General features: G+C 40.6%; 2 protein-coding genes across 6 annotated transcripts in view; both read left to right on the forward strand.

The window, feature by feature from the left end:
• Window positions 1-1,689: 1,689 nt before the first annotated feature.
• Window positions 1,690-20,284, forward strand: anxa11a (annexin A11a). Of its 2 annotated transcripts, none has more exons than XM_026190256.1 (15): window positions 1,690-1,803; window positions 4,332-4,622; window positions 5,797-5,879; window positions 6,976-7,353; window positions 7,525-7,612; window positions 14,845-14,939; window positions 16,351-16,464; window positions 16,604-16,694; window positions 17,125-17,204; window positions 17,296-17,352; window positions 17,483-17,576; window positions 17,670-17,765; window positions 19,272-19,330; window positions 19,417-19,539; window positions 19,631-20,284. In XM_026190256.1, exons 2-15 carry the CDS (start codon window positions 4,334-4,336, stop codon window positions 19,688-19,690), a joined length of 1,707 nt encoding a protein of 568 aa, XP_026046041.1. In that variant the 5' UTR covers window positions 1,690-1,803; window positions 4,332-4,333; the 3' UTR covers window positions 19,691-20,284. The 2 variants fall into 2 exon arrangements, with proteins under 2 accessions (XP_026046041.1, XP_026046042.1); XM_026190257.1 differs by having other exon boundaries at window positions 1,693-1,803; window positions 7,123-7,353.
• Window positions 20,285-23,908: 3,624 nt separating this feature from the next.
• Window positions 23,909-26,879, forward strand: part of dlg5a (discs, large homolog 5a (Drosophila)) — a 40,188-nt gene continuing 37,217 nt past the window's right edge. For all 4 annotated transcript variants that reach the window (XM_026189611.1, XM_026189613.1, XM_026189612.1 and 1 more), the window contains exon 1: window positions 23,909-24,653. In XM_026189611.1, coding sequence (XP_026045396.1) covers window positions 24,350-24,653 — 304 coding nt within the window. In that variant the 5' untranslated portion in view covers window positions 23,909-24,349. The remainder of the gene's footprint in view (window positions 24,654-26,879) is intronic.

The following is a 26,879-nucleotide window of genomic DNA, read 5'->3' on the forward strand; positions in this document are numbered from 1 at the left end:
TAGTGTAGTATGAATGTCCATGGGGAGGTCTTTTATTAGTGGGAAGTCCAAAATGTATGCCCTCCTTAATATTTTCCAAAGCAGTCCAGTGGGCTGGATTGGAGTGATTGGAGTTTTTGTCAGGCCAATTATGACCCCATGGCCTTGCTGCTGGGACCCTACTGGGATGTCCCATGAAATTCTCCCATGTATTGAATCTTTCTAATTGTACAATAATGAAGGTCATAGTGTTTGGTGATATAATTCTAACCCTTCCAAAATGGATGGGCAGCAACAATAGGTTCTCCGAGATCACCGCTGATGTCTTTTTGCCTTGGCTTTGAGTTAACACATACCTAAAAACTCCAGACTGGCTAAAAAAGCTTTAGCTTTCATAGAGATGCTGAAATGTATTGATGATCAAAACATATGGCTGCTATTTACCCTCTTAATTCCCAGGTAAGTAGTAAGGGCGTAGTTTGTATTTAGTTGGTTCATTTGAATAAGTAATGATATGGTGAAATGTGTCATATGTTGATGCTCATCTCATCTCACAAAATTTGCAACATTTTTTTTCATGTAGCCTATACTTGACAATAGCATAATAAAACTGGAATAGAAAACTTAAAACATTTGGTGTGCCACCCCAATACTTTTAGTGGCCCCCGTATGGCCATCTGGAGGAGCCTTGTAATAGCTTTTCATCATTACGTCCTGAACAAAATCATTGGACATCCTCTTCCCTCCCTGAAGGACCTGTACAGCACTCGCTGTCTCACGAGAGCACGTAGCATCCTACGGGATTTCACATACCCAAGTCACCAGGTGTTTAAGTGACCTCAGCAACCTGAATCTCCTGCCCAGATTTGGGTTGCCAAGGTCACAGACAAACAGACTCAAGGACAGCTTTTACAATAGGGCAATAGCCCTAATCAATGCTAACAGCTAACCTGATTGGCTACCTCCCTGGACTTTTTTTTGGAGGGCAATAATAATAATGTGCAAGAAACATTCATTAATTTCTTTTATTTATTTATGAAGTCATTCCTTTTTCTTTCTTTCTTTTTTGCTTATACCTTTTTGCGCTTATCACTCCACTTTAAAGTTACTGTGTTGTGTTGTTACTATTTGTGTTGTGTTTTGTTGTGTTTAGTTGTCGAGGTGGGACAGTTTCCATTTTCATTGTACTATTGTACTAGCTATGACTGTGCAATGACAATAAAATGTGTTATCTTATCTTATCTTATCTTATCTTATCTTATCTTATCTTATCTTATCTTATCTTGATAAGTAAAACTTTAGAACAGAATTGGTTGTCCTGTCTTCTTTTCTTTCTTTCTTTTTGGCTGTATATGTTCACAAGCCTACAGCATGGTTTCACTTCCTAATATTTTTTTATTTTATTTCATTTTATCTTTTAAAAATTGCTAAGACTTATTACTGCCAGCTACATTAATCATTACATTTTCTTGTAGCTCCAAGAAAATAAAAAGAAATGTACAAAGAAAGGGGATTAACTCAGTCATACACTCAGATATTCTTACCTGAGTAGGGTGTTACCTTCCAGGAACACATCAGTCAAACAACATACCTTTTGTGAAATAATAGCTGTCATGTTTTCCATTAAGTCACCATAGGTCACATATACGTCCAGCAGGGAGTAATTCGTTTTTGTTTATAGGCGTTGTGAAAGAGGACGGCTAGAGAGAGAGAGATGGGTGGGAACCTTGAATGGAAACTCTGCGTCCCACCCACACCACTTAAATACAACCAAGCTAGTCGAAGAAATACAAGCTTCCAGGAAGAGACTGCAAGAAAACTAAAGTAAGTGCTAAAAGCGAAAACAGCTTCCTACACAGACTAAAGCGTTGATTGATAGGTTAGTAAAGGTTATACCTGAGCTGGATCGTGGTGTCGTTTTTTAAGGCGTTTTGCTGCTTTGACGTCTACCGAGCTGCTTGTCTTCTCGAAGCAGTCGCTAGCTGCTCTGTCAACGTTATTACAGACATACCTTTGCCTTTAGCTCAGTCGAGGAAAGCTAGAAAGTACACACGCAGGTCGTAGTTTCGTTTTTGTTGCTTGATATTTTGTTATATTTATTTGTAGTTAGTTAGCTTAATGCGGGAAGCGAGCGAGCCTTCAATGGATTAGACGGATATGGCTACTCTATGTAAATACAGTTGGGAGCCAGTTTAACTTGCGAGCTCTCTAAAATTATTAACGCAGGCCCAAAGCATGGCTGTATGTATTTTATAATTAGCGAGCCAAAGGTTGGTTTCCGAGGACTGTCATAGTAGATTTTTAGCATATTATAACACTGGTCACGATGTTTAACCGGTCCAAAAGTCGCCTAAGTTATAAAGCGAGTAAACTGCGTATGTTACGATTTCCCAATATTAACAGTCACTTTTTTTAAAGACCGCAAACCCTTAAAAGAACATATATGGAGATGTGACTGCTTACAATTTGCAGGGGAAAACAGTCAGATGTGTTCCCCCTGAACAACATTTAAATGTGTTTAAGACAGATTTGAAACTAAACCGTATTTACTCATGTTTGTACACGAAGACCTTAACCTTAATACTCAGCATCAGTGTTTCTGAGCTGGACATCAGCAGTAGTTTAAGATAATGACGTGTGCTGTGTTGTTTTTAAGATAAAATATTCTAATTTGACCTCTGCATTTCCCTGAGTATCTTTCTTGCCCTGTGTGCTTATTCAGATGCAGTAGCAGCTTGTTTTCATCCTCAGTGCATAAAAGCAGTGAAGACTGTTCCAGTTAAGTCAACTGGAGTCAGTTTTACCACGGAATAAATGGGCCTGCTGGAGGACAAGCTTTTCATACTATGCCTAACCAAAATGAAAGTTTCCTTACCATCCCACCACTGAGCTAAAAGTATCTGTGATCACATGACTATGGAATGAAGAGTCTGTCCTTCATTAGGTTTCCATGACCATGGCCTCTACATTGCTACATTAGCAAAAGTTAATGGCGACTAGAAAAAGACTAGTTCAATTCATATTAAGGGAAGAAAGAAACGTAAAATGAGTTTCTTCTATTGTGCATGGCTTGGTTAACAGTGAAAGACAGTTTGGGGTCAGGGATATAAATCGGCTATAAAACCTGTAGTATCACTATACAAACAAGCATTGTGCAAATATTAGACCAGAAGCCAATTAAAGCACATCATTGTTAAATTCAGAAAAGCAGCAAAATTAACGTGCTTTACTGAGGTGTTGTAAACATTTTAAAAACTTTTGTTTATTTATTTATTTTTTAGTTTTAAACGTGTGAACTTGCCTTGAATAGTAGTTCACACGATTTTAACATGCAGCAGCAGCAACGGTGTAACCACACACTCCAAACCAGGAAACCAAGGCAACACATAGTCATTACCTTTTCACAGTTATAGGTTCTCAGGTCAGAAGTTCATTTCAACAAAAGATTACAAACATAAAGCATACAGATTTTAAAACTTTTAAATGTGGTATTAACAACACCACAAGTTATTGCTAGTAAAGCCACCTAAAGGTAAGTAAAATGTACAAGAAAACTAGATTTTGAGGGAAAACTAACTAAAAAATGAGGAAATGTACTTAGTTTTACTTTTTTTTTTTTTTTTTTTTTTTGAGACTTAGACGCACATGATTGTGAGTCAACTGTTTTCACAGAGTCTTGTGCTTTATTGTAATGCTAAATAATTAACTAATATCCAGGAATTCAAATCTTGCCTCTGACAAAGAACCTCTGCGTAACAGAAGATCCTTTCACCTGGTCCCTTCACTACAGCTGGTAGTTTCACATGTTTGATTTGGCAGATTTTTATACTGGTTGATGAATTTAATTGGGGACATTTTGCTTGTTACACAAATGTGTAAACCACTACATTGTGGAAATACCATTTATGTAATAATTATTTAAAAAAACAAACAAACCCGGAAGTAATAAAAACTTCAGTAACATATAAAACGGTAAAAACAAAACTGAAAGAGCAAATCGGCTCCAGGGGGCTAACCGAAATTAAACTCAAGACAAAAACACTCAAACGTAACATTCATCTTCCATTTTCTGCTCCATGTTAGAGTAAATAATAAAACCTCATTTGAAAATGCTAAACTATAATGACTCTGTTTAGAAATGCGATGCACATTGCATCATTTGCATATTACTTAAAGGTGCAGTTCACATAAACGTTTGATCTTTTACTTTTCTTTTTCATTTTCAACAGATGATGTACTTTTTAATGGAGGCAGCTGCACAAAATGATAATGATGCTGCAGATTCTTATTATTTGTAAGAGGTTATGTTGTATGGTGGGCATCCCTTTGACTGCTCTGTTTTATGTTTAAAGCAATGAGCTACCCTGGATATCCCCCTCAGGCAGGAGGATACCCCCCTCAGGCAGGAGGATACCCCCCTCAGGCAGGAGGATATCCCCCACAGGCAGGAGGATACCCACCTCAGCCTGGGGCTTACCCTCCACAACCAGGTGCTTACCCTCCCCAAGCGGGAGGTTACCCCCCACAGCCGGGTGGCTATCCTCCTCAAGCTGGAGGCTACCCACCACAGGCAGGAGGATATCCACCTCAAGCTGGAGGTTACCCACCACAGGCTGGAGGTTACCCACAGGCACCACCTCAAGGTGAGCCACTGTGCAGGACTGTTAAAGTCAGTGCACACTTTTGCACACTTAAGTAAAGAGAAGATTCATTTCTTTGTAAAGATTTTGTGATGTATATAATTCTACTTTCTGCAGCAAGGTTGTTAAATCTTAGCATGTAGCGCTGGTTGCTGCTGTTGATTGATGGATTAATCCATCAGTTAAATGTGTTTATCGTTATGTCCTGTCAAACTCTGACTGTAATGACTGAAGCGGATGAGTCATTTGGTCTCCTGTTCAGAGTCCAGCAGACCTTGAATGTGATCTAATTTTATCTTCAGGAAATCTGCACACAAAACAAGTCTGTTTGCACAACGATACACAGCTCTGCACCGTATATACACAAATTAACTGTTGTTGTATGTGACAATGACACATACAGCAACACGGCCAACTAATAAATATCATTTTCATATCTTACTGATGTATTAAATAAATTAAAATGATTGCCTGTCACTTAACATTAAGCCGAATGCAAAGAAGTTGGAAAGAAAAGAAGTAACATTTATACAACTTTTCATATAATTGCTGATTTGAAGATTTGCTTATTACAGGCTCAATAGTCAGTCTTTATCCGAGGCCAATCTGACGAGCTGCTAGCTGTAGCTTCATATTTATCATTCAGACATGAAAGTGATCTTAATCTTTTTATTAACATGTGTTTTGGTTAATGTGAAATGGTGCCTACTTTCAGTTAAGTGGTGTTTGCAGGCAACTTGGGATCATGAGAATTTATACTTAATGGACTGGAGTTCATAACTTTGTTTATGTGTCCTTTAACAACAGTGTTTACAAATTGCTTCGGAAATTCCATTACAACAGAAAGAGGAAAATGATATGATAAAGGAAAATTAAAGTGTATATCTAACAGCAGTGATGACCATTAAGGACAATAAAAGATGACATCACCTAAAAACAAACAACATGACTTGAAGGACATTACTCATGGAAGGAGTACCGTCATATCTAAAATCGAAGAATATGAACGGACTCGTAGTTGGTCAGCATTTCTGCGTTCCAGCTGTTGGCGTTATTCATCCCACATGCAAATTTTAAAATGATCCGTAGAATCTCAAAATGAGCTTTAAATGAAAACAAGGAGCAAGTGCAGTTCCTTAAATTTCCTGAATAGTTTCTTCTTTGTTAACTTGTGCAGGCAGCTGGGGTGGAGGGCCTACAGGTGGATATCCCTCCATTGGTCTTGATGGCTTATCCAACCCTGGATACAATCCTGGCATGGTAAGTTTGATCTCAAAATATACATCCCAGAAATTTGTAAAATTTTGTTTAATGCATGATCACTGGATTTTTGCCTTAAATATTCAAGTTAGAATTACACGCCATTAATGGAATATCACGCACTTTCACTTTACGGTAAGATGGTTTCAAAATACGTCTCCCTAAATTCTCAGCATTATTGCTTTTTTTTTTTTTTTCCCTTACCTGTTTTTTTTTTCCATTTTTCCTGCATGAAAAGCAGTCATAAACTTAATTTCTGTGTATTGTTCTTAAAGATACCAATGCCCTTTTTTTTACTCTTTGACTTTCCCCATGCATTTTCTTTTTATTTGGTCTGTCAGATGTATGCAATGACATTTTAATAGCTTGGCCACACTTTCTTTGGATTCTTCTTTATATCCTCCTGAGACCCAGAACTATAAATGTTATTAGTGGTTCAATGGAGCATTTTTTTTCCGGGAGGGGTTAAAATTGTTCAGGTTTTATTTCATGACCGAATGATGTGGTGTAATATATAAAAATGGTTAGATGACAGAACCCCATCTGATTACTGAAATGTAAGTTTAACAAAAAACAGAGGAGGACTTAACAGACAAACCACACAAGTCCATCATGGCTAACAAATACTGTGTATTTAATTTAACTGCCCTTCCACATTTCTGAATAAAGGTTTTGCCTCACTCTGCCATCTGCTTCCTAAAGTATGTACATAGATTGAAAATGTAAAGTAGTAAGTCCAGATGTCTGTTAGTAAGGACACTAAAAAAAATAGAAAGCCCATGATATCCCCTCGCCGGTACAGAGGAATAATACAGATTGCATAAATAGTATTTGACGGAGAGGTCTCAGACTCATGCCTGCCCAAACAAAAAAGGAAAACAAAAATGAAGTGTTGGGTCTTAGGAGGATATCATGTATAAACACCAGGAATATTGAACTCAGTTTGAGTATTTACTTGGAAATATTTATTTTAATCATGGTAATTTGACAAACAAGTGTAACCAAAAAAGGTGTGACCAGCTACCTGTATTAAAAATTAAAAAATCTTCAAGAATCTGTGCACATGTTATGGGATGACAATATTTCCAAATCACAGGCTAACCAGATCTCTGGAGCCATGGGGGGGTTTCCTCCAAACACGTCCATGTTTGCCCAAGTCCCTGGGGGCTACCAACCTGCCCCTCAACCTGGTGGGTTTGGTGGCCCCATCCCTAACCAACAGTCATGTGGCCTGTACCCACAGCCAGGAGGAACCATGCCACCACAACAAAACCAGGGTCCAGCAATGGGTTACCCTGGTCAGCCTGGCCAGCCAATGCCTGGATACCCAGGTGCACCATCACCCAACCCATCCATGCCAGGTTATGGAGGAGCACCAGCACCTATGCCTGGGTACCCAAATGCCCCATCAGCAAATCCATCCATGCCAGCCTATGGTGGAGGAGGAGCCATGCCAATAGCTCCACCTATCAATGTAAGAGTAGTTTTTTTTTTTTTTTGTTGTTGTTTTTTTTAACTTATTTGTTTAAAAACAATTAAATGTATTCTTGTTATTCCTCTCTGAATGTGTTTAATGTACTTTGTGTTTACAGTGCAGTGTTGCAAAACTAACTTAATAACCCTAGTTCAAATTAACCTGTTCCAGAGAGGATTCAGGGGAACAATCAAGGACTTTCCTGGAGCTGACCCTCTCAAAGATGCGGAGGTCCTGAGGAAGGCCATGAAGGGCTTTGGTGAGTGTTATGGACATAGACTCTGATCAGGAAGAATAAACTCTATTTTAAGCAAGAACAGAGAAACTTTCCAGTTTAGGTGGGGGGAATTTGAAAAGCTTTATACTGTCTGACTATGTAAATTGTTCTATCTTGTGCAGCTTAAACATCCCAGAAAATAGGCAAATAGGCAAGACACTCTGGATATTGTACATTTGGGAAACTGTGTTCTGTTTGTTCTTCTGGGAATAATCCCATTTAACATTTTACCTGATTCACAGCCTGATAAATAAGCACATATTTAGCAGGGTAGCCTTTTTAAAACTATGGGTGAATAGTAGGGCTGCAACGATACTCGTATCGATATTGAACCGTTCGATACAGTGCTTTCGGTTCGGTACGCATATGTATCGAACAATACAAAATTTGTAATTTATTTTATCAACTTTCCTTCTGACGATGCTGTCTGTGTTGAGCGCTCAGTGAATCTGCGTTCGACTACTCCGCCTATGCTGCACTGTCGAGCGCAGATCCACTGAGCGTTCAACACAGACAGCATCCTCAGAAGGAAGAGCGCAGGGCAAGCTAGCGAGACAGAAGTTAAGCTCTCCTTGCAACATGGCAAATTGAACCTCCCCCACCCTCATTCAGATCTGGCGTTTGGAATTATTTTGGTTTTCATGTGACGTATGACCCTGAAGGTAAGCCCGTCATGAACTAAAGTAGGGCTGCCACGATTAGTCGACTAGTCACGATTACGTCGACTATCAAAATCGTCGACGACTGATTTAATAGTCGACGCGTCGTTTGAAGCTTTGTAAGATCCCACAAGACGCAGGAATAAGTAGTAGGATTTAAGAGTGTAATAACGGACTGAAACAGAAGATGGCAGCACTGCATGTACAAGGATGCCAGCTGCCGTTAAACCCCGAAGAAGAAGCAGCAGCGTCCCAGAATTCATAGCGCAGCCCAGCTCAGTTTCCAACAATGGCGGCAGCTAGTTAGTTTTAATATTACTCTTATTATTCTTTCTGGGTCACAAAATAAACGTTTAACATATTTTCAGGCGAGAATGTAGCTGTGTAAACCTCAAATATCTGCTCAGTTTATCAAGACACCACATATTTTCAAAAGCGCTCCGACGTTTTCGGAGACGTCTGTTACCCACTAGCTTGATAGCGAGCCGGGTGCTGGGCTCACTAGAGCCGTGAGAACACCGGACTCCCGGCAAATCGTTTTCAAACCCACCGCCATCTTTCGCTACTCAGGTTAAACATGATATATAAGTAGGGATGGGTATCGTTTAGGTTTTATCCGATACCGGTGCCAAATCGGTACTTTTGAAACGGTGCCGGTGCTTAAACGGTGCTTAAAGAATGGAGAACACAAAATTGGTCCAAAAACCTCTCATGTTCAGCTGTTTTTTGTAAAAAGATAACAATGTTAGCCTTTTCTGCAGCTATGGGGCATATATGGTATCACTCTTGGCTGGAAGCAGTGCTTAAACAATGGAAAAAATGGTAAATAAATAAATGGTAAATGGCCTGTATTTATATAGCGCTTTACTAGTCCCTAAGGACCCCAAAGCGCTTTACATATCCAGTCATCCACCCATTCACACACTGATGATGGCAAGCTACATTGTAGCCACAGCCACCCTGGGGCGCACTGACAGAGGCGAGGCTGCCGAACACTGGCGCCACCGGGCCCTCTGACCACCACCAGTAGGCAACAGGTGAAGTGTCTTGCCCAAGGACACAACGACCGAGACTGTCCAAGCCGGGGCTCGAACCGGCAACCTTCCGATTACAAGGCGAACTCCCAACTCTTGAGCCACGATCGCCAAAAAACACAAACTTTGTCCAAAACCTCTCATGTTTAACTGTTTTCCACTTTTTCTTTGGTCATTTTAGCCTTTTTGGCCAGGGTGAAGGGAGTATCTGCCATCAAACAAGAGGACAGCCGCATGTAGCTATGATGATGTTTGCTAGTTCACCTTACATGCATTAATGTAATAACGTGGTTAGCCTACTCAACGTAAATTAGCTACTCACGCAGAGAAGAACGGCTGCTGCTGCCATCATCATCCGTCATCATTTCTGCTACACTGGCAGGGCTAGGGGCCAGGACTCTCCTCTTCGTTTTTTTGGGGGATGTTGCATAACAGGCAACCCACCCGCAGTAGATGTGCACGGTGTGAGCTAATGATAGTTATATAAGAGCAGATGCTGCTGGTGCAATAAGCTGTACGTTTTACGTCCAATGGATGATGATCTGATTAGTCGACTAATCGCAAAAATAATCGGTGACTAGTCGACTATCAAAATAATCGTTTGTGGCAGCCCTAGACTAAAGTAAAACAGTATGTTGGATGTGCCACGCAATGCTCAATTACATGGGTGGGAACTAGTGTGTTAGCACAGTTAGCTCGTTAACGTGTTGGCCGTCTAGCCCCACACACGGGGCGATCAGGGGTAGCTCGTTAAAGTCATTTCAACGAGATTAACGCTGACAGCACTAGTGGGAACACAACGAATATGACTGCACATTTACACCGACATCATCCTAGTGCAAAGACAAGTGGACAAAAACAACAAGCATGCATGCTACAAACTTTACCCGAGTCATTTAGACAGCCGTTAGCACATGATTCTCCTTATGGGGACCTGATATGTTTAATATTGTGGCGAGCTCAGACAAGGAGGAGACGGAGGTGTCGTTTGGTCTTGCTTCCCGTGAGCTAGCCAGGGAACACAGCCGTTTATTGACATCTGCAGAAGAACACTGCCGCTAGCTAACTGCTCAGCGTGGCAACCGCACAGCAACAACAACAACAACACACAGGGCCGCCCTCTGACCCCGGAAGGATACACCGTCGCAGCGAGAGGGCGTCACCCGTCACTATGGCAACATAAACAAAACATAACTGTACAAACAGAACCCCGAACAGCCCTGACCCGCTACATAGCCCCCACCTAAGGGGTCAGTCGTCCCCGACGACCCCATTACCCCACACAAAGTCCTGCAAATGTCCAGGTGCCTTATTTTGGCGCACCGGCCGGTCACGACCGGCGGGGGAAAAGTCACTCGGGTCAGAACATGGGGTGCCACCATCATCCCACTTCTGACACCAATGTGGCGAGCTCAGACAAGGAGGAGACGGAGGTATCGTTTGGTCTTGCTTCCCGTGAGCTAGCCAGGGAGCACAGCCGTTTATTGACATCTGCAGAAGAACACTGCCGCTAGCTAACTGCTCAGCGCGGCAACCGCACAGCAACAACAACAACAACACACAGGGCGCCCTCTGACCCCGGAAGGACGCACCGTCGCAGCGAGAGGGCGTCACCCGTCACTATGGCAACATAAACAAAACATAACTGTACAAACAGAACCCCGAACAGCCCTGACCCGCTACAATATGCTGCTGAGAATATAGCCCAGAAGAAGCGTATAGTATAGCTTTTATTTTGGAAAGAGCCATTTCTCTGTAATAAACTCTCTTTTCCAAAGATGAGTGATTCCTCAATCAGATACAGGGCTCGCAAAATCGCTAGCCCGACGTCCCGGGGCTAGCGATATTTTTTTTTTTCCAGTCGGGCTACCAAAATCTATCTCTGCCCTGCCCGTCGGGCTATTGTAGGAAGGAAAAATATATGTCAATGCTTTTGCATTCTTTTGGAAATGTAGCTGGGTAATTATGTCATTGGCATCGGGGAGCCACTGTCAATATGTGACATATTGAAATCGCGTTTGAATTTGCGCTTGTTTTTTTTGCTTTCACTTTGCAATCAGGCGAACTGTGTATAGAGAGCGACAGTACTGATTGGTGAGTGATGATAATTTGCGCACCAATTCCTCTGACATCGTCTTATCAATCGTTAGCTTACTATGCAAACATGACAAGTGAAATCTCCCGCAGCAAGCTTAAACATGTGAGCGGTTGATCGCGCAGAGAATCGCTGACCGTTATGTGTGTGTGTGCGTGTGTAAAAGCAGCAGGATATATATTTTAGTTCTGGGGTCCGTTCTTCGTACCTCGCTAAGTAAGTTAGCTGGATTTGATTGTTGACGATTTCGCGTGATCTTGGATCGTTCGGTTCCCCGAAGCTCATCCGGGACTTGCTGTCGTAGCAACAGAGCCGTAAGCGTAAACCTGCTCGGTAGCAGGTTTACTTTATGTAAACAGGATTAGATCGCGGCCACTCAGGTATGTCCGCTTCATTTATACGAAAGCAACAGCGATATTCCACCACTGTTTCACCATAAATAAATAACATCAATGTAACCAAAGATAATGCAGCACTTGATCCTTTTATTGATTTCACACAGATACATACAGGTCATTTCCTAAAAAAGGGAAATGTACTATTAACATTCTATTACATGTATGTGATTATTACAGATGTAATTCATATTTCAGAGTAGCAATTGCAAATTACTTCGTGTAATCAAGATGAGAGACCACGGCTATAAAAGCGAAGGTGGATTTGGGAAGCCTGTCGCAGCCATGTCCTGTCCGTATACGCGAGCAGCCCATTGCGGAAGGTGCAAGATTGATAAGGAGAGTCCTCAGAATTCAGCGTATATTGCGGGATAGACAGGATCCTTTAGCTCAGCGCGACAGTGTGCTCATAGAGAGATATCGATTTTCCCGCGAGGGTATTATTTACTTAACCAACTTGTTGACGAGGGGGTGCAGGACCACCACCTGTCTTTTTTTGCTCTGCCCTTTTCTTGGTTGCTGTTATGAACAAACAAACAGATTATTTCAGGGTCTCTTTCCAAGAGACGAAAAGCAATATAAGTGATAAATATTACCATTCTGTGGAATATTCTTATATTTCACTTTTACTTGTTCCCATGTTCTAGTGGGTCCTGTTGTGGCTCTAATGTGGAAGGGGATATAATATAACATAATATAATATAATGTAATATAATATTGGATAATATAGTGTAATATAATAAATCTACCCTACCGCCTACTGGTGTTGGCCAGAGGGGCCGATGGCGCGATATGGCAGCCTGGCTTCTGTCAGTCTGCCCCAGGGCAGCTGTGGCTACAACCGTAGCTGCCTCCACCAGTGTGTGAATGTGAGAGTGACTGAATAGTGGCATTGTAAAGCGCTTTGGGTGCCTTGAAAAGCGCTATATCAATCCACTCCATTGTTATTGTTATTATTAAATCACTTACGAGTTTAATTTGTCAGCAACTTTCTGCCAGCCCTCTCTCCTTGCTTTTGCAGCCTTTGCAGTGTTCCCTTGCGTTCTGATTAAACTCTGAAACTCCTGAAATCCCTCACTCAAGAGTTCTTGCTCTGCTGCCGAAAAATACCGAGCACGCTCCTTCGACATTTGCGCCGACCAATCAGAGGGTTGCCGATCAATGTTTCTACTATCGATGCGTAGCCCCTTTTACGATACCCAGTGATCTCACATTACTTCATCCAGCTGTACTAATCGTCAACAGCAGGTGTGTTCGGAGAACCGGATTAGCGAGCTCACAGTTAGCGCGATGATTTGGTCTTGGATGTGTTATTTGATCTTGGATGTAGTAAGTGACGTACGAAGAACGGGCCCCTGGTGAGCCAAATAAGACAGGTCAGGGTGAAGAAGTGACACAAAGAAAAGCTTACCACAAAACGGAAAAGTTATGACAAATCAGACTACAAGGCAAAAAGAAAGTGCAGCTTTATGGTTTCATGGACAAAAGAATTTCTGTGGCTGCAGTATGACGAGCTATATAATCGGGGCTGCACATAAGTGGTCCGCAGGTGCGCATTCGCTGTCAAAAAGAAAAACAAAAAACGCACACAAGATATGAAGTTGCAACGCGTGTTTGCATACATAAGATTTTCTGGAGGAGGACAGACATTTGTTTAAAACTCTTAAAGATGTCGAAGAAGCTCCTTTAAGCAATTACTTTGGTGTTCCTCCACCTCCAAAGAAATGTCAGATGGAATCCGAACCACAAAAGAAGCACGTATCCTCGGAAAAGTGGTTGCAGGACGTGAGCTGGCTTCAAACAAATGATGAACGCACAGAGATGTGGTGCGGAATGTGCCGTGAAAATCCCACTCTAGCGGACAAAAACAGTGCTTTTTATATGGACGCAAACGCGCGTTGCAACTTCTGGTGCGCGTCTTTTATTTTGACAGCGAATGCGCACATGCGGACCACTTATGTGCACCCGTGTAAATAACATAATGTTCTGCCGGGTGTGTTGTTGGTTTTCTCTCGATTTCTGAGTCGACAAGCGCCTTTGTTACTGGGACCAGTCATTTTAAGAAAGGCCCCCATTAGAACCCATGAGAAATGCAAGAAATGCATTATTGCTCAGTCTGCAATATCTTTCCCAGAACAAACACCAATTGCAAATAACATACTAAAAATAAACCTGAAAAATCTGTTTAGAACAGTGTACTATGTTGCAAAGAGTGAACTACCACTGGCAAAATGTAGCAGTCTTTGCAAACTTCAAAAAGCAAATGGCCTAGATCTTGGTTCCACTTGCCTCTTACCCGTGACTTCGGTGGAAATTTCAAATTCAGGATCTGACACAGACTGATTCATGTCCTACACAGTTCTTACAAGTTCATAGAAATTTCTGTTCAATTAGAACCAAGTATTTGAGTTGATGATTGTAATTTTTATACAATGTTGCAATTTGTTTTTCAACAATTTTTTGATTAATGTTTTGTTTCCTTTACAATATTATACTTTAATGTATAATATTGTAAAGGAAACAAAACATCAATCAAAAAATTGCTCTCTTTTTTTTTTTTTTAATTTGGGTTATTGGGCTACCAAAAACTGAAGAGTCCCTGCCCGAAGGGCTACCAGGGATTTTGAAATTTTGAGACCCCTGAGATATATATATATATATTTTTTTTTTTTTTAATTACTTTTGTTTCAGCAACATTAAATTTAAAAACTGTACTTTTGAGTTAAAATATATATTTATAATTTTTAATAAATGACAAATTAAAAGGGCATGAAAATTTTTTTTGTATCGAAAAAATATCGAACCGTGACACCAAAGTATCGAACCGAACCGTGAATTTTGTGTATCGTTGCACCCCTAGTGAATAGTCATTTATTGTCATTAGCTCAACACAGCCCTAGTTTTCTTCTTTTCTATGCCATTTTCATTTCATTCATAGTGTGAATTAAATGTGAGAAGAAGCCAATTTTTTTTTTTTTTTTTTTTTAAATTGATCTGTGCCTGACTTGACATCTCTGGCTTGTCTGTGCAGGAACTGATGAGCAAGCCATCATTGAGTTGCTCGGGAGTCGGTCCAACAAACAGCGCGTTCCTTTGCTCCGGTCTTACAAAACCGCCTATGGCAAGGTAACGATTCTCATAACTAATGCCTTTTTTCTTTTTTTCTTTTTTTTTCTCTTAGTACTGTGTATACAAACAATTTGCCAAAATAGAAACATGACTTTGTCTCATTACATAGCAGTAGGTAAATCATGCTAATAGACCATGTGCACGAGAAAATGCTAACTTCCTGGTTTGAGACCGGATGTGGGGTTGTACATTTCCGGTAGCTTTACTTTGCGGTCAATCACTACTGCGAAGATATACTCGAAAATCATGTCCAAAACTTGAAAACGGAAAGATCGCGTTAAGTTACAAAGAGCAGAAGGTGGGAACACTCACCACTGTTGTGTCATAAAAAGTCGAATGATCAATTTTGACGTTTAAACAGTTTAGATCGATCACTTGTTTACATCACTCAACACAAGCAGAACTGCATTACAAAATCAGAAGACACATCGTCCACATTCAGAAGCACATCTCTGTATAGTGACTGGTCTTATGATTTAAACAGGCAAATGTTCAGCATTCAAACTACAGGTGAAGAATAGTCCAACCAGATGTTTCCCCTTTATGTCGATATCAGCTAGTCAAGTACACACCTACACAGCATGTCAACAAACCGTGAAAAAAGCCACACAAAAAATGAATGATTGCTGGTAACGGTTTCTATACATTAGTATTTACGAAGGGTATGTTGTGACTTATCTTCAAAATTACAGTGGTCCCTCGCTATAATGCAGTTCACCTTTCACCTCGCTGTTTCGCAGATTTTTTTTTTTAGTGCAAGTTTGCATGCTTATTTTTACGTTACATTGTGTCCTGCGTCCTGATCGCTGCAGACGATCTCCTCCGTGACGTCTCTCCTGTACAGTACAGAATCGCTGCATCGATCGCTAGCAGTGTGACTCTGAAGTGCAGTACTGTATGTCGACGAAACGTTTTGCACCATCAAAAAATAAAATTGGCTACTTGATTTCACCTATCGCTGGTTATTTTTAGAACATAACACCCACGATAAACCAGGGACCGCTGTTTACAGATACTGAGAAATATAAAATTTGAATCCCTTTTCTCTTTTGCTCTGAGGCGCGGGGGAAAAAATATCGACAAGTCGATGGACATCATTTACAGATATATTGGGTAAATGCCCAAGACATCTATAGAAATGTAAATCGCCGCTTGATTCATTCATTTGCTTAACTTGTTTTGGACCCTAAACAAGGCGCGAATAGGACACCGGAAACAAAGCTCCCCACAGGAGTTTCCACACCGGAAGTAGCATATGCTAACGTGCACATAGTCTATCGTGCCGGTCAGATTCAGAGGGGATTGAATGTCCTTAAAAGCTGATTGTTGTTAGGCCACAGTGGAGTGTTTTGCAGCAAAATTTTCAAGGAGCAGTTAACAATGGTTTTGAACCATCCCCCGCTTTCAGGATCTGATTAAGGATCTGCACTCAGAACTGTCTGGGGATTTCAGGAAGCTCGTCATGGCCATGCTGAAGACCCCCACTGAGTTTGATGCCTCTGAACTCAACAGTTCCATAAAGGTAAATACTGAGAAAATGCATGTTGGTGTGTCGCATCATAACGAAGGTCTGAATGCATGCTCATTGAAAAGACATACACAGGCTGCTGCAATCCAGACAAAGAGGTTCTTATGATAGCATTATTCTGTCCTCTTAATAGGGAGCTGGAACTGATGAGGCCTGTCTAATTGAGATCCTGTCTTCTCGCTCCAATGCTGAAATCAAGGAGATTAACCGTATTTACAAACAAGGTTTGATGCTTGAGGGTTCTTTTTTTTGGTTTTTTTTAAATGCTGCTTTTCCTCACTGCTCTCTTAACCTTAGTCTCACAGCATGACACCACTGAGATTGATTGCATAGAGGATAAGCTTAGTGTATTTAGATGTGGGTAGCACGATAACGCCTATAAATTCTGATTTGATAGCAAGAAAGCTGTCGCAATTCTAATATCAAAACATATAAAATAAGGGTATTATTTTAATTACTTAATCATTCACTGTTTGCTCTTTTAGCTCTTTATATTTATCTACTTGTGTCCCATTTTCCCCTTTGTCACTAATCTGGGCTACAAAATATTCCCAGATAGCTGTTTGTAGTATATTGATCTGAGAAATTTAGTCACATTTGATATTTTTCTCACATTTGATATGTTTAAAAAAAACATCATATTTGCCATATCAGAATACAAGAAGTCACTGGAGGATTCAATTAGTGGAGACACCTCAGGCCACTTCCGCAGGCTCCTGGTCTCTCTCGCTCAGGTATAGTTGTGAAACACTTGTGCACCACCTGCTTTTGTTAGAAACTACTTTCGAATTTGTACTAGGAAATGTGCTGCTCTCTGTTTTGCAGGGTAATCGGGATGAACGAGAAAATGTCGACATCTCGCTGGCTAAACAAGATGCTCAGGTAAAACCTCCGGATTTCATGTTGTTGACTTATGTTCAGTGATTCACCTGCATGTCTTAAAATGGTCAATCCTTGATTTCTTTGAGTGCAAGGACATTCAGTTTGTCACACCTGGCTTTTGTCTAAACAGGCCCTGTATGCTGCTGGAGAAAACAAACTGGGAACAGATGAGTCCAAATTCAATGCCATTTTATGTGCCAGGAGCAAATCCCATCTCAGAGCAGGTATAAATTCTGGATTAGTAAACAAAGGCAAATCTTTGGCGTCCTTTTCAGTCTGTTTACCTGTTTCCTGTGGATTTGTGGTTATGTGTGTAGTGTTCCTGGAGTACCAGCAGATGTGCGGTAGGGATATTGAGAAGAGCATCGGCAGGGAAATGTCTGGCGATCTTGAGAGTGGCATGTTGGCAGTGGGTAAGAATGCGCACACGCCTATTCAAGTTTTTACTTAAAAGAGCCACTCCCATGTGCTGGGAAAGTTAGACTGTGTGCTACGTAAAAGGTCAATGATTGTAGAGGCATGCACGCAGTAAAGGATTCACTATTAACTATTAAACTGCCTTACTGGATTAATACTGTACTGCAGTTAACTTTCCTAAATGTGTTGTACAGATGCAAGGGTCCTTCAAATGCTTAATCTTTGTTTTGTCTTGCCCTCCTCCTTCTCCCCCTTTTGCCATCAATTCACAGAGATATGGTAGAGTAACCTGTTTTTTTTGTTTTGTTTTGTTTTGTTTAGATATTATTTCTATTTTTTGTGAACTCTTTCATTAGTTTTCCACATCCCCTCTGTGTTATCATTCTGAGTTTTGTGCAGTGCAGTGTTGAAAGTTTGCCACAGTTTTGGTTTTTTTTGTTTTGTTTTTGGGGTTTTTTTGTTTTTTAATTTGCTCTAAAGCTTCAACCAATACCTCACCTGATAGGTTTGTAGCTTGAACCTATTCGCTGGAGCGTTAAGGACAATTTGCTACACAGCAAAACAAGACACGAGTTCTTCATGTTTCTCGTGCACGGGAGAGAACCGGACAAACGCCGTTCCTTCGCTTGACCCCAGTTGCTCTCGTCCGCTCCCCCGTAACACTGCTCTTTTATTGAGGTTACATGAATATGCATAGGTTCATTAACATACGACGTCTACATACAGACAAAGAGTACCGTGTGTGTGTGTGTGTGTGTGTGTGTGTGTGTGTGTGTGTGTGTGTGTGTGAGACCCCATAAATGACTTCCCTAAACCTGCTGGTCTGGAAGTCTAACAGTTCATCTAAACAAAAGGCACTTAGCCTAAAACAGATATAGCCACGTTTATCCTACCATAAAACAATAAGAGAAGGTTCGACCTCTCCCATGCTCCCAGAGTGCTCTCTAATGCACACAAAGTTTGCAGACTATCAAGGATCAAACCTTTACCAATCTAAAACTAATTATAAAACTCTAAGCATATATAAGTAGATATTTCTAAGCATAAATGACAATCAACAATACAAAACCTAACATCACCTTTAGGGCTTAGAAGAATTTTTCAGCTTTATTGCTTTATGTAGATGCTCAGGTGGTGGTGGAGTAAATATCATGTGAATATTTAATGTCACATTTACTATTTCACAGTAGATTTGAGCCTGACGTTGATGTTGTTGTGTTTTCTGTTGGGGTGTTTTTGTTTTGTTTTTTTGTTTTATGTTACTTAATTTGTTTCACCTTGCTGTTATTGTTGTGGATACATCAGGAAGTCCAGTTTAATAAGATTTAAATAACATAACACAATAACATTCAGATACTTCTTTTTAAGAAGTTTTTTTTGTTGTTGTTTTGTTTCCATTTCACAGATGTCATTTTGTGGTGTTTTAGAGAAATAAACTGCTTTTGTACAGTTAATAATATATTGTTGTTGTCTTGGTAATGACTTGGTTTTCTCTGTTTTAGTGAAGTGCATTAAAAATACACCTGCATATTTTGCTGAAAGACTCTACAAGGCCATGAAGGTGAGACAGCCTGTTCCCTTTCTATGCGTTACTAAATAGATGGAGCATCATATTCATTTTTTGTGCGTGTTATTTTTTGTGTGCAGGGAGCTGGGACAAAAGACAAAACTCTGATCCGGATCATGGTCTCCCGTTCCGAGGTTGACATGCTGGACATTCGCCAGGAGTATTTGAAAAATTACGGCAAGTCTCTGTACACTGCGATCTCTGTAAGTATCCACTATGATACAAAAGCACTGTATCCACTAAAATCTGTTTTTAAGAGACCGATGTTTAATTTTCTTGGCCTGTGTTGAACAGGGAGACACATCAGGAGACTACAAGAAACTCCTACTCAAGCTCTGCGGGGGCAGTGACTGAAAAAGGGAGACGTTCTGTCGACTTCTTTACAGATGCTTCTTCAAATATAATCTTTCTGAGTCATCTGTATGCACTATACACACACTGCATACTTGCATGCCATGTCAATGCTTTCAATGCAAAATTTACCTAGCTTTGAAAAGCTCATACATATTGTTGCCTTTCTATGCAAAACATGTTTTATATATATTTTTTGTTTGTACTATATTGGCCGGATATGACAGTACATGGATTTACAAAATAGATTTGTAAGAGTTTACATTGGATTTTGAAGAGCTATATATATATTTTAAAAGATTTTTTTTATTGTGCCAATATGATCAGATACTGAACTGTATCTGATGTTTAGCAGCTAGCTCATGTGAGGCATATAATACATAGCAGCTAAGTACCAAAGTAAAAGATGATGCTTGCAATTGTACAATCTCTTCTCTATATTTTTTTTCTAGTCTTGAGTTTTGTTTCTAAAAGCTATGTTTGCAGTAGTTTTGTCACATAAAGGTCACTATAGTTCATCATTGAGCATGATGTTTCATAATTAAGGTGCCATTTTCAGGGGATTCAGGAAATAAATACTGAGAATGTACACTGGGATTGGTTTTTTTTGTTTTTTTTTTTGTTCATTCAACCATAAAACTGCAACAAACTCGATGAAAAGGCTTTAGGAAACGGGCATACACTCTAGTGTATGTCACATCCATTTATTGGATCACAAGCGCAAGTGGATTCTGGTGAAAAGGCGTTGTGAATATATGAATATGGCAGTAATGCTTTTTTTTTTTTTTAGAAGAAACCAAGTTTAGTTACATTTTTATTTGTGTCACACCACATTACCAACATCTGTTGCCTCAAGCAGACAAACCCTTGCACAATACAGTTGTCTAAAAAAAATGTTAATACATAGTGCAGCAGATAACATTACAGAGAAATTGTTCACAGGTTGTTCAAAGCCATTTGAAAAATCCATAAAGATGATAATTTGGCCATTGATGAAGGCAAGAATTTTGTTTTAGTTTTTTCTGATAAAGAAAATTAAGCTTACCTTTTTGAATTAAATCACACGTTTGATCACCTAAGTCAACTCTGGAAGTCTGAAATTACTCAGATTGTTTTAAAATGATTGGTCAGTTTCACTAAAAGAATAGAATTTCACTAAACTGCCATTGTCAAGGATACTGATTGACTGGTTACTGTATTTTAGGTCAAAAAGTAAAATGTATTGCCAGCCATTCAAACTTTGCAGTGATGCTTAATAACCAAACCTTTGGCTGTACCACTGTGATGCTGTAAGGGTTTGGTAGTAGACTTGGTTTGTCAGCAGAGGGCAGTGATGTCTTTACTTCTAAAAAAAAATGCAGCAAGCAAAAATCAGTCACATCATGGCACTGAATTAATCATCACGGTCACAGTTTACACATGTACAAACCACCAAACAAGGCTGCTAGTTCTTTCACACTGTATCAGCTAAAAGTCTCACAATCACTGCCATAAAGTAGTGTGAGACTTAAACACTGTATTTTGCTCAATCAATACAGATAACTGTTTTTTCTTTCCTGAAGGGGCGTAAGGCCAGCATGTGTGGCTGCAGAAGGAGCTCTGTATGCCTTATTAAATCCTGTTGGCTTCACTTAAAATGCTGTTCAACACTGTAAAGACATGGCTATGCGCTTGGCTGGCCATAGTAGTGTACGTGTGTGTGTTAAGTGCACTACAATCAATAACTCTGTGAAGTGAGAAGGGGGGAGGCGGGGGAGGAGCCTGTGGAATTAATGGCATCCATAAAGCTGCCATGCCCACATTAAACGACTCTACCATGACTGTGGTGCTGTCAGATGCATGGGGGACCCTTAGGGAAGAGCCATGCTGGAGGAATCGCTTTTGATCACCTCACGTTAAAACTGACTAGAAATGGCAGAGAAGGTTTGAGGGCTTTAGATGGCTGTTTAGATTGCGATGGCTAAAAGTGTAATGAATCCTGAATGCGATTACATCAGTTTTGAAAAGATAATTTAGATGTGATTAGATTAGTTTTTTAAAATAAAGTGTCTCTGGCATGTCTATGCCAACATTGCAGTTTTGATATCATTACAACCATCAGCCTCTCATCTGTTGCAGGCGTCTAGCTGAAGGCTGTGTAATTCACCGTTAATTAAAAACCACGAATTGCCTAATTTACTGTCTGTTATGACTGATCTAATCACTTGGGAATCCTCTCACAGTGTCTGAGGTATTGTGGGGGAAAAGATGAAATTACATTATGAAACATAAAACTCTATAAATGACAGCAGCAAGCACATGCCCGTCTAACATTTCACTAAATGAGCATTGTGTATTCACTGCTTTGGGAATGCTATCACTCTCATGCATTCGTGCAGGAAATTAGTGTGAGAAGTAAGTGTCTAATAAACCAATTGCTTTGTTACTCTCAGCTGAGACAGCGAAGCTGATAATAAAAAAAGAAAAGAAAAAATACGCGAAAATGATTTGTTGTCTCCATTTGAGACAATTTGACCGGGATCGGTGATGGATATACTTGTTGACAGTCTTTTCAATAAAAGATAAAGCTATTATCTGCTGTGATCTGAGCTGCCTGACGTATAATTTGTTTAATAAAATTCAGTAAATTATCAGACAGCCACAAGCACCACCCTTGTAGTCTAAATAATAAACTCATTCATACCCCCAAGATAAAAAGGATCAGGCTGTCTTCTATATTTAAATGGGTTGTCCTCGGAAGTAGGATACAGACACAATTGTCCAATCAGTGTCAGCACTAGGGACCTGCTTCCCTTTGATATGAATGAATTGTAATTAATTTTTCATCTAAAGGGATAGCACATGGTTGCACAAGCTATGGAGCCAGCATGGCAGATAGACAGAAAGGAGGAGGTGTGGGTTTGGAGGCGATGTCACAATGAGATTCAGTGCATGCATGAATAAGGTCACGGTTTGAGAGGTATGCCCGCAGATGCTTGCCTCTGTGCCAGCAGTCTTTATTCATCTGTAGACTAGAGGCAGAGTGCATCCATCATCATCACACTGCATTTCACAAAGCCTAGTCAAATACACATATCATTTGTCACCGCATATACGTTCACAAATGGCGTTTTGCCCTCTTCTGCCTAATCCTGCACACATACTTAGCGCGCAGAGTAAAACTGGTTGCAGTGCGGCTTGGTTTTCGAAGCAGGGCGCATAATGTGGCTTCAGCAGCAGCAGCATTATGCAAGGGCAAGATAAAAATCCCTATGTTTTTATCACTGCTTTAACATTTCTTCCAAAATAAAATTCCTAATGTAGTCAGTGAGGATTAGCATGAAGCTCTGCTGATTTGATGTGTCAGTGTTAAATCCAAAGATTAGAATAATGAATTAATATCACCCGGTTTATCAACCAGCCTATTTTTGGCAACATCTCTTTTTTTTTAGCTCTCAAATTCATCTCACGCACTGTGGTGACATAGGAGATGATTCACACTGAGGAAAGATATATGCTTTAGGTAAAACTAGCAAGAACATCCTCCATCACAAAGCCTTGCATTACGTAAATAATTATCATGTAATTAGCAACACACTGTCGTTTTGTGCCGGTTGACTGCATCAGTAAAATCTGACTTAGTAGAGTTCAATTTACACTTACTGCAGTAAAAAGTATAACAATGGCTTCAAACTGCAAAATCGTATTAAATCTTATTAAAGAATCAGAATCAGAATTTATTTATTGTTGTTGGCAAGTTTGTCCACAGGTTTTTGCACATATTTGTCTTGTTGTCATGATGCAAAAATCCGTGATACAGAAATAGAATATATGGCATTTACTGTAGATATAACAAATAAATCTCTATATGAATATTAATAATATACATACTCAAAATAGGAATATATAAATGTATACTAACTAACTAGTATGTATATACTAACTAGTAGTTCTAATTTGTATTCTTATTACAGTACTGTAATAAGAATACAAATTAGAACGTTCCCCCTTTGGGTAGAAGTGCAGCATTTGTGGTTCTTTACCGCCATGTCGATATTTTTAATATTATTATTTAATATTTTCATTCTGTTCGTTGTGATTTTTTTCCACCTGGGATTTTCGACGTAGTACGGGGATGATGTGTACGCCCATTGAAAAAATGGGCGTGTCGTCGCGTCTTCCCCGCCTCATTTTGCCTTATATGGTCACCGAGCGGACCGTTGATTGACAGCGAGCAGCAGCTGCTGAGTTGCTCAGACATGGCGGAGGATACAGTGTAACTGGGCAGCAGCGGCGGAGTTACGTGAGTTTTCCCCAGCAGTTGAGTCAGCAAAAGGCGCATGAAATGATACATAAAAAGAGGAAAATGTGTTCGGTTAAAGCGTACTCTGAAAGGGAACGAAAAACGACGAGAAGCGCCACACGTTGGTAAGATGGAAAAATGTATCGCTGTTTAGTGCAGTCAACAGCCTTGGGCAACAAATATGGCTTCTTGTGCCTTTTTCAGTATGCTATAAAAATTGTTCTCCCGTGCAACCTAATGCCGTGGTGGCTCCGGCGAAGTTCTGCAAGCCGCTACAAGTTAAGTTCAATAATCGCTCAGTACTTTTGATCGGGAAGGATATTGCATCCACTTGGCCGTCTGAGGTTAGCTGGGAAGCTACGGAACTACAGCGGATAGCAATGGAGCCAAAGCACAAAGAGTTGCTAGACCAGTGTCACCAGAACTTATTGGAGTCCATAACAGATGCGGACCGTGTGATCGAGCTGCTGATAGTTTCCGGTACTTTGAGTCAACTCGACAGGTTCGAGCTGGACCAGAACTGTTCGTCCAGCGCCGAGAAAGTCGACCACCTTTTGAAGATGCTGATGAACAAGGAGAGCGACCATTTCCTCGACCTGTGTGTGGCCCTGGAGAAGGCATACCCTGACCTGTATGCTGCTCTGTTCGGGAACAACGGGGGAGGACCTGTGGACCACTCCACCGGTAAGAGCTGAGACTCTCAGTTCTCCTGAACGGGTCTTCACTTGAATCTATAAATGAGTACTACTTACTGTAAGCAGCGACAATCTGGGTGGTCTCTCAGAAGAAACCGTGTGTGTGGATAGCTACACAATACTCAAGCTGGAAGCTTGCTTTGCCATGAGAAAGGTGAACGGGAAGAGGTTGTAGAGGGGGGTTGCAGCAGTGCTCCTTTATGCATGCTGTGAAATTTGTAAGAACTAATGGCAATGTGCAAATTTTTGTGCTGTTAAATGTGCAGAATATAAAGCACTAGCCTTGATCTTTAAACTGCAGGCTGGAGAAATAATGCACAAGCAAGGACTAAGGACTTTTGTCATTGCTCGCCATTATGCCCTCTCTTTACTCTACAGTCCAATAAAAATCATTACAATAGTGTAGAATTCGATTGAGTTGCTATAGCTTCAGAATATTTTAAGTGTTGATATCAGTGTTCTGTTTAAATAAAGTCAGACCACCTAATAACCACCACAAATTCTCATGTGTTGTTAGTGGCATGCGATGGCTATGGTACATTAGATTAATCCGAGTTGTTTCCATGACAACGGGTGTACCACTCACATGTTGGTCTGTACCTTGTGCGTGATGTGTGCATGCAGCCTGCCCATGCCTAAATGGATTGGTCTGCATCAGGCCACACTCCCCTTTTGGGGGAGCAAACCATGCTTTTATTCTAACAAGGACTGATTTTTTTTTTTCTCCAGTTGTGCATTAATGCTGTATTTTTAATCAGAGTTTATTCATTGCATTCATTTCATTTGGCCTCTGTCCTCACAGCAAGTGCCCTCCTCTTCAGCGGTGTGGGTTGTTGTTGCATGGAGACAAAGGGCAACCAAGTGTAAAAGCCTCATCTAGTTTTGCCTGTTTTACTTTGTCTGAATGACTGAAGCCAGTGGCTTACAAACAGTGTCATGCCCCGAGGGCCTGAATGCAGGATGAGCCTTGAGATCCAAATCTGGGGAAGAGATGCAGCACCATGCTTGGCTTTTGATACATTTCACATTAAATGCAATGCAATGCAGGCAATGTTGAATAATTTTGAAGCCACCCTGTGTGAAACGGCTACAGTTGTGTCCATAGTTTACGGCTGCCAAGTTGTAGCACGCCTCACTTTACTACCAGCAAGTAGATCTTAGCAGGTAATGCTGATTTGTTCTTGCTGCTCTGCTGACTGGATCACTAATGCTTCCTTAAGCTTGATTACTTCCTTGTATTGACTGTTGCTGCTGCAGAATAACACACCTGCTGACATGCTAAGAAACACATTCACTGTGTTTCTGTGAGCAGCTGAGAGTCTGGTCTGGTCTGGTCTGTTTGCTGTTGGCAGTACTTGGCAGTCTGGATTTGGGTTTTTCTTCACTTGCTCACCTTTATAGATCATAACACCGGGCCTCAGAGCTGACCTGCCTTGTATTAGGAGAATGCAAGCACAAATGATGAGTCTGGCTTGTCAGCCTGTGGTTATTCAACAAAGGATTAGGGCCTGCTCTCCTCTCTCTGGTATAAATTCTCTCTGTGAGACGCGCTTTATCGTACTTCTACAGTCCTCTTTATTAGCTGTCACGCTTTTGACTCCCTCTGCTTTGACTCAAGTGTTGTGCTTCTCTTTAATGTGCTCTTTATTATCTTTTAATATAGTAATTCGGATGATGCGATTACCATGTTTTAGCCATACTTGCAAGAGACTGAAGACAAGCTGCTCACGGAGCACCTTCAGGCAAAGAATCTGGTAGAAAAAGCACATATGGATGAAATCCTCAAAGCTGCGGTGTATCTGTGAACAATGCAGGGTGTGTAAAAAGAGAGAATATGAGTGTGATGAGTCTTGCTGATAGCAACCTGCTCTCAACTTGTTTTCCTCTCAGGCTGCCTGCCTGCTTTTGTTCTCAGATGTGCCTCCTGTGCCAGCTGAGCCTCTACACACACACACACACACACACACACACACACACACACACACACACACACACACACACACACACACACACACACACACACACACACACGAAATCATCCAAAGAAGCATCCTCAGCCCAAAGGAAAAACATACAGATGCACGCATAAGTACTGTATTCTTTAAAGCTCGGGCTCTGTAAATTATAAGTGTTTCAGTGGCAACCTGCAGCACATTTGCTGTAGAGAACACGCAAACACATTCATTATTTAGCCTGTTTTTGCGCATCTGTGTGC

Source organism: Astatotilapia calliptera, chromosome 13 (genome assembly GCF_900246225.1).
Source record: "Astatotilapia calliptera chromosome 13, fAstCal1.2, whole genome shotgun sequence".
Classification (NCBI taxonomy): Eukaryota; Metazoa; Chordata; class Actinopteri; order Cichliformes; family Cichlidae; genus Astatotilapia; species Astatotilapia calliptera.

Excerpts from the sequence above, each read along its gene's own strand:
- anxa11a (XM_026190256.1), top strand. The coding sequence starts at position 4,334 with ATGAGCTACCCTGGATATCCCCCTCAGGCAGGAGGATACCCCCCTCAG. Across the intron at positions 7,354-7,524 it reads CAATAGCTCCACCTATCAAT|AGAGGATTCAGGGGAACAAT; the intron begins GTAAGAGTAGTT and ends AACCTGTTCCAG. Across the intron at positions 17,577-17,669 it reads CAAATCCCATCTCAGAGCAG|TGTTCCTGGAGTACCAGCAG; the intron begins GTATAAATTCTG and ends TTATGTGTGTAG.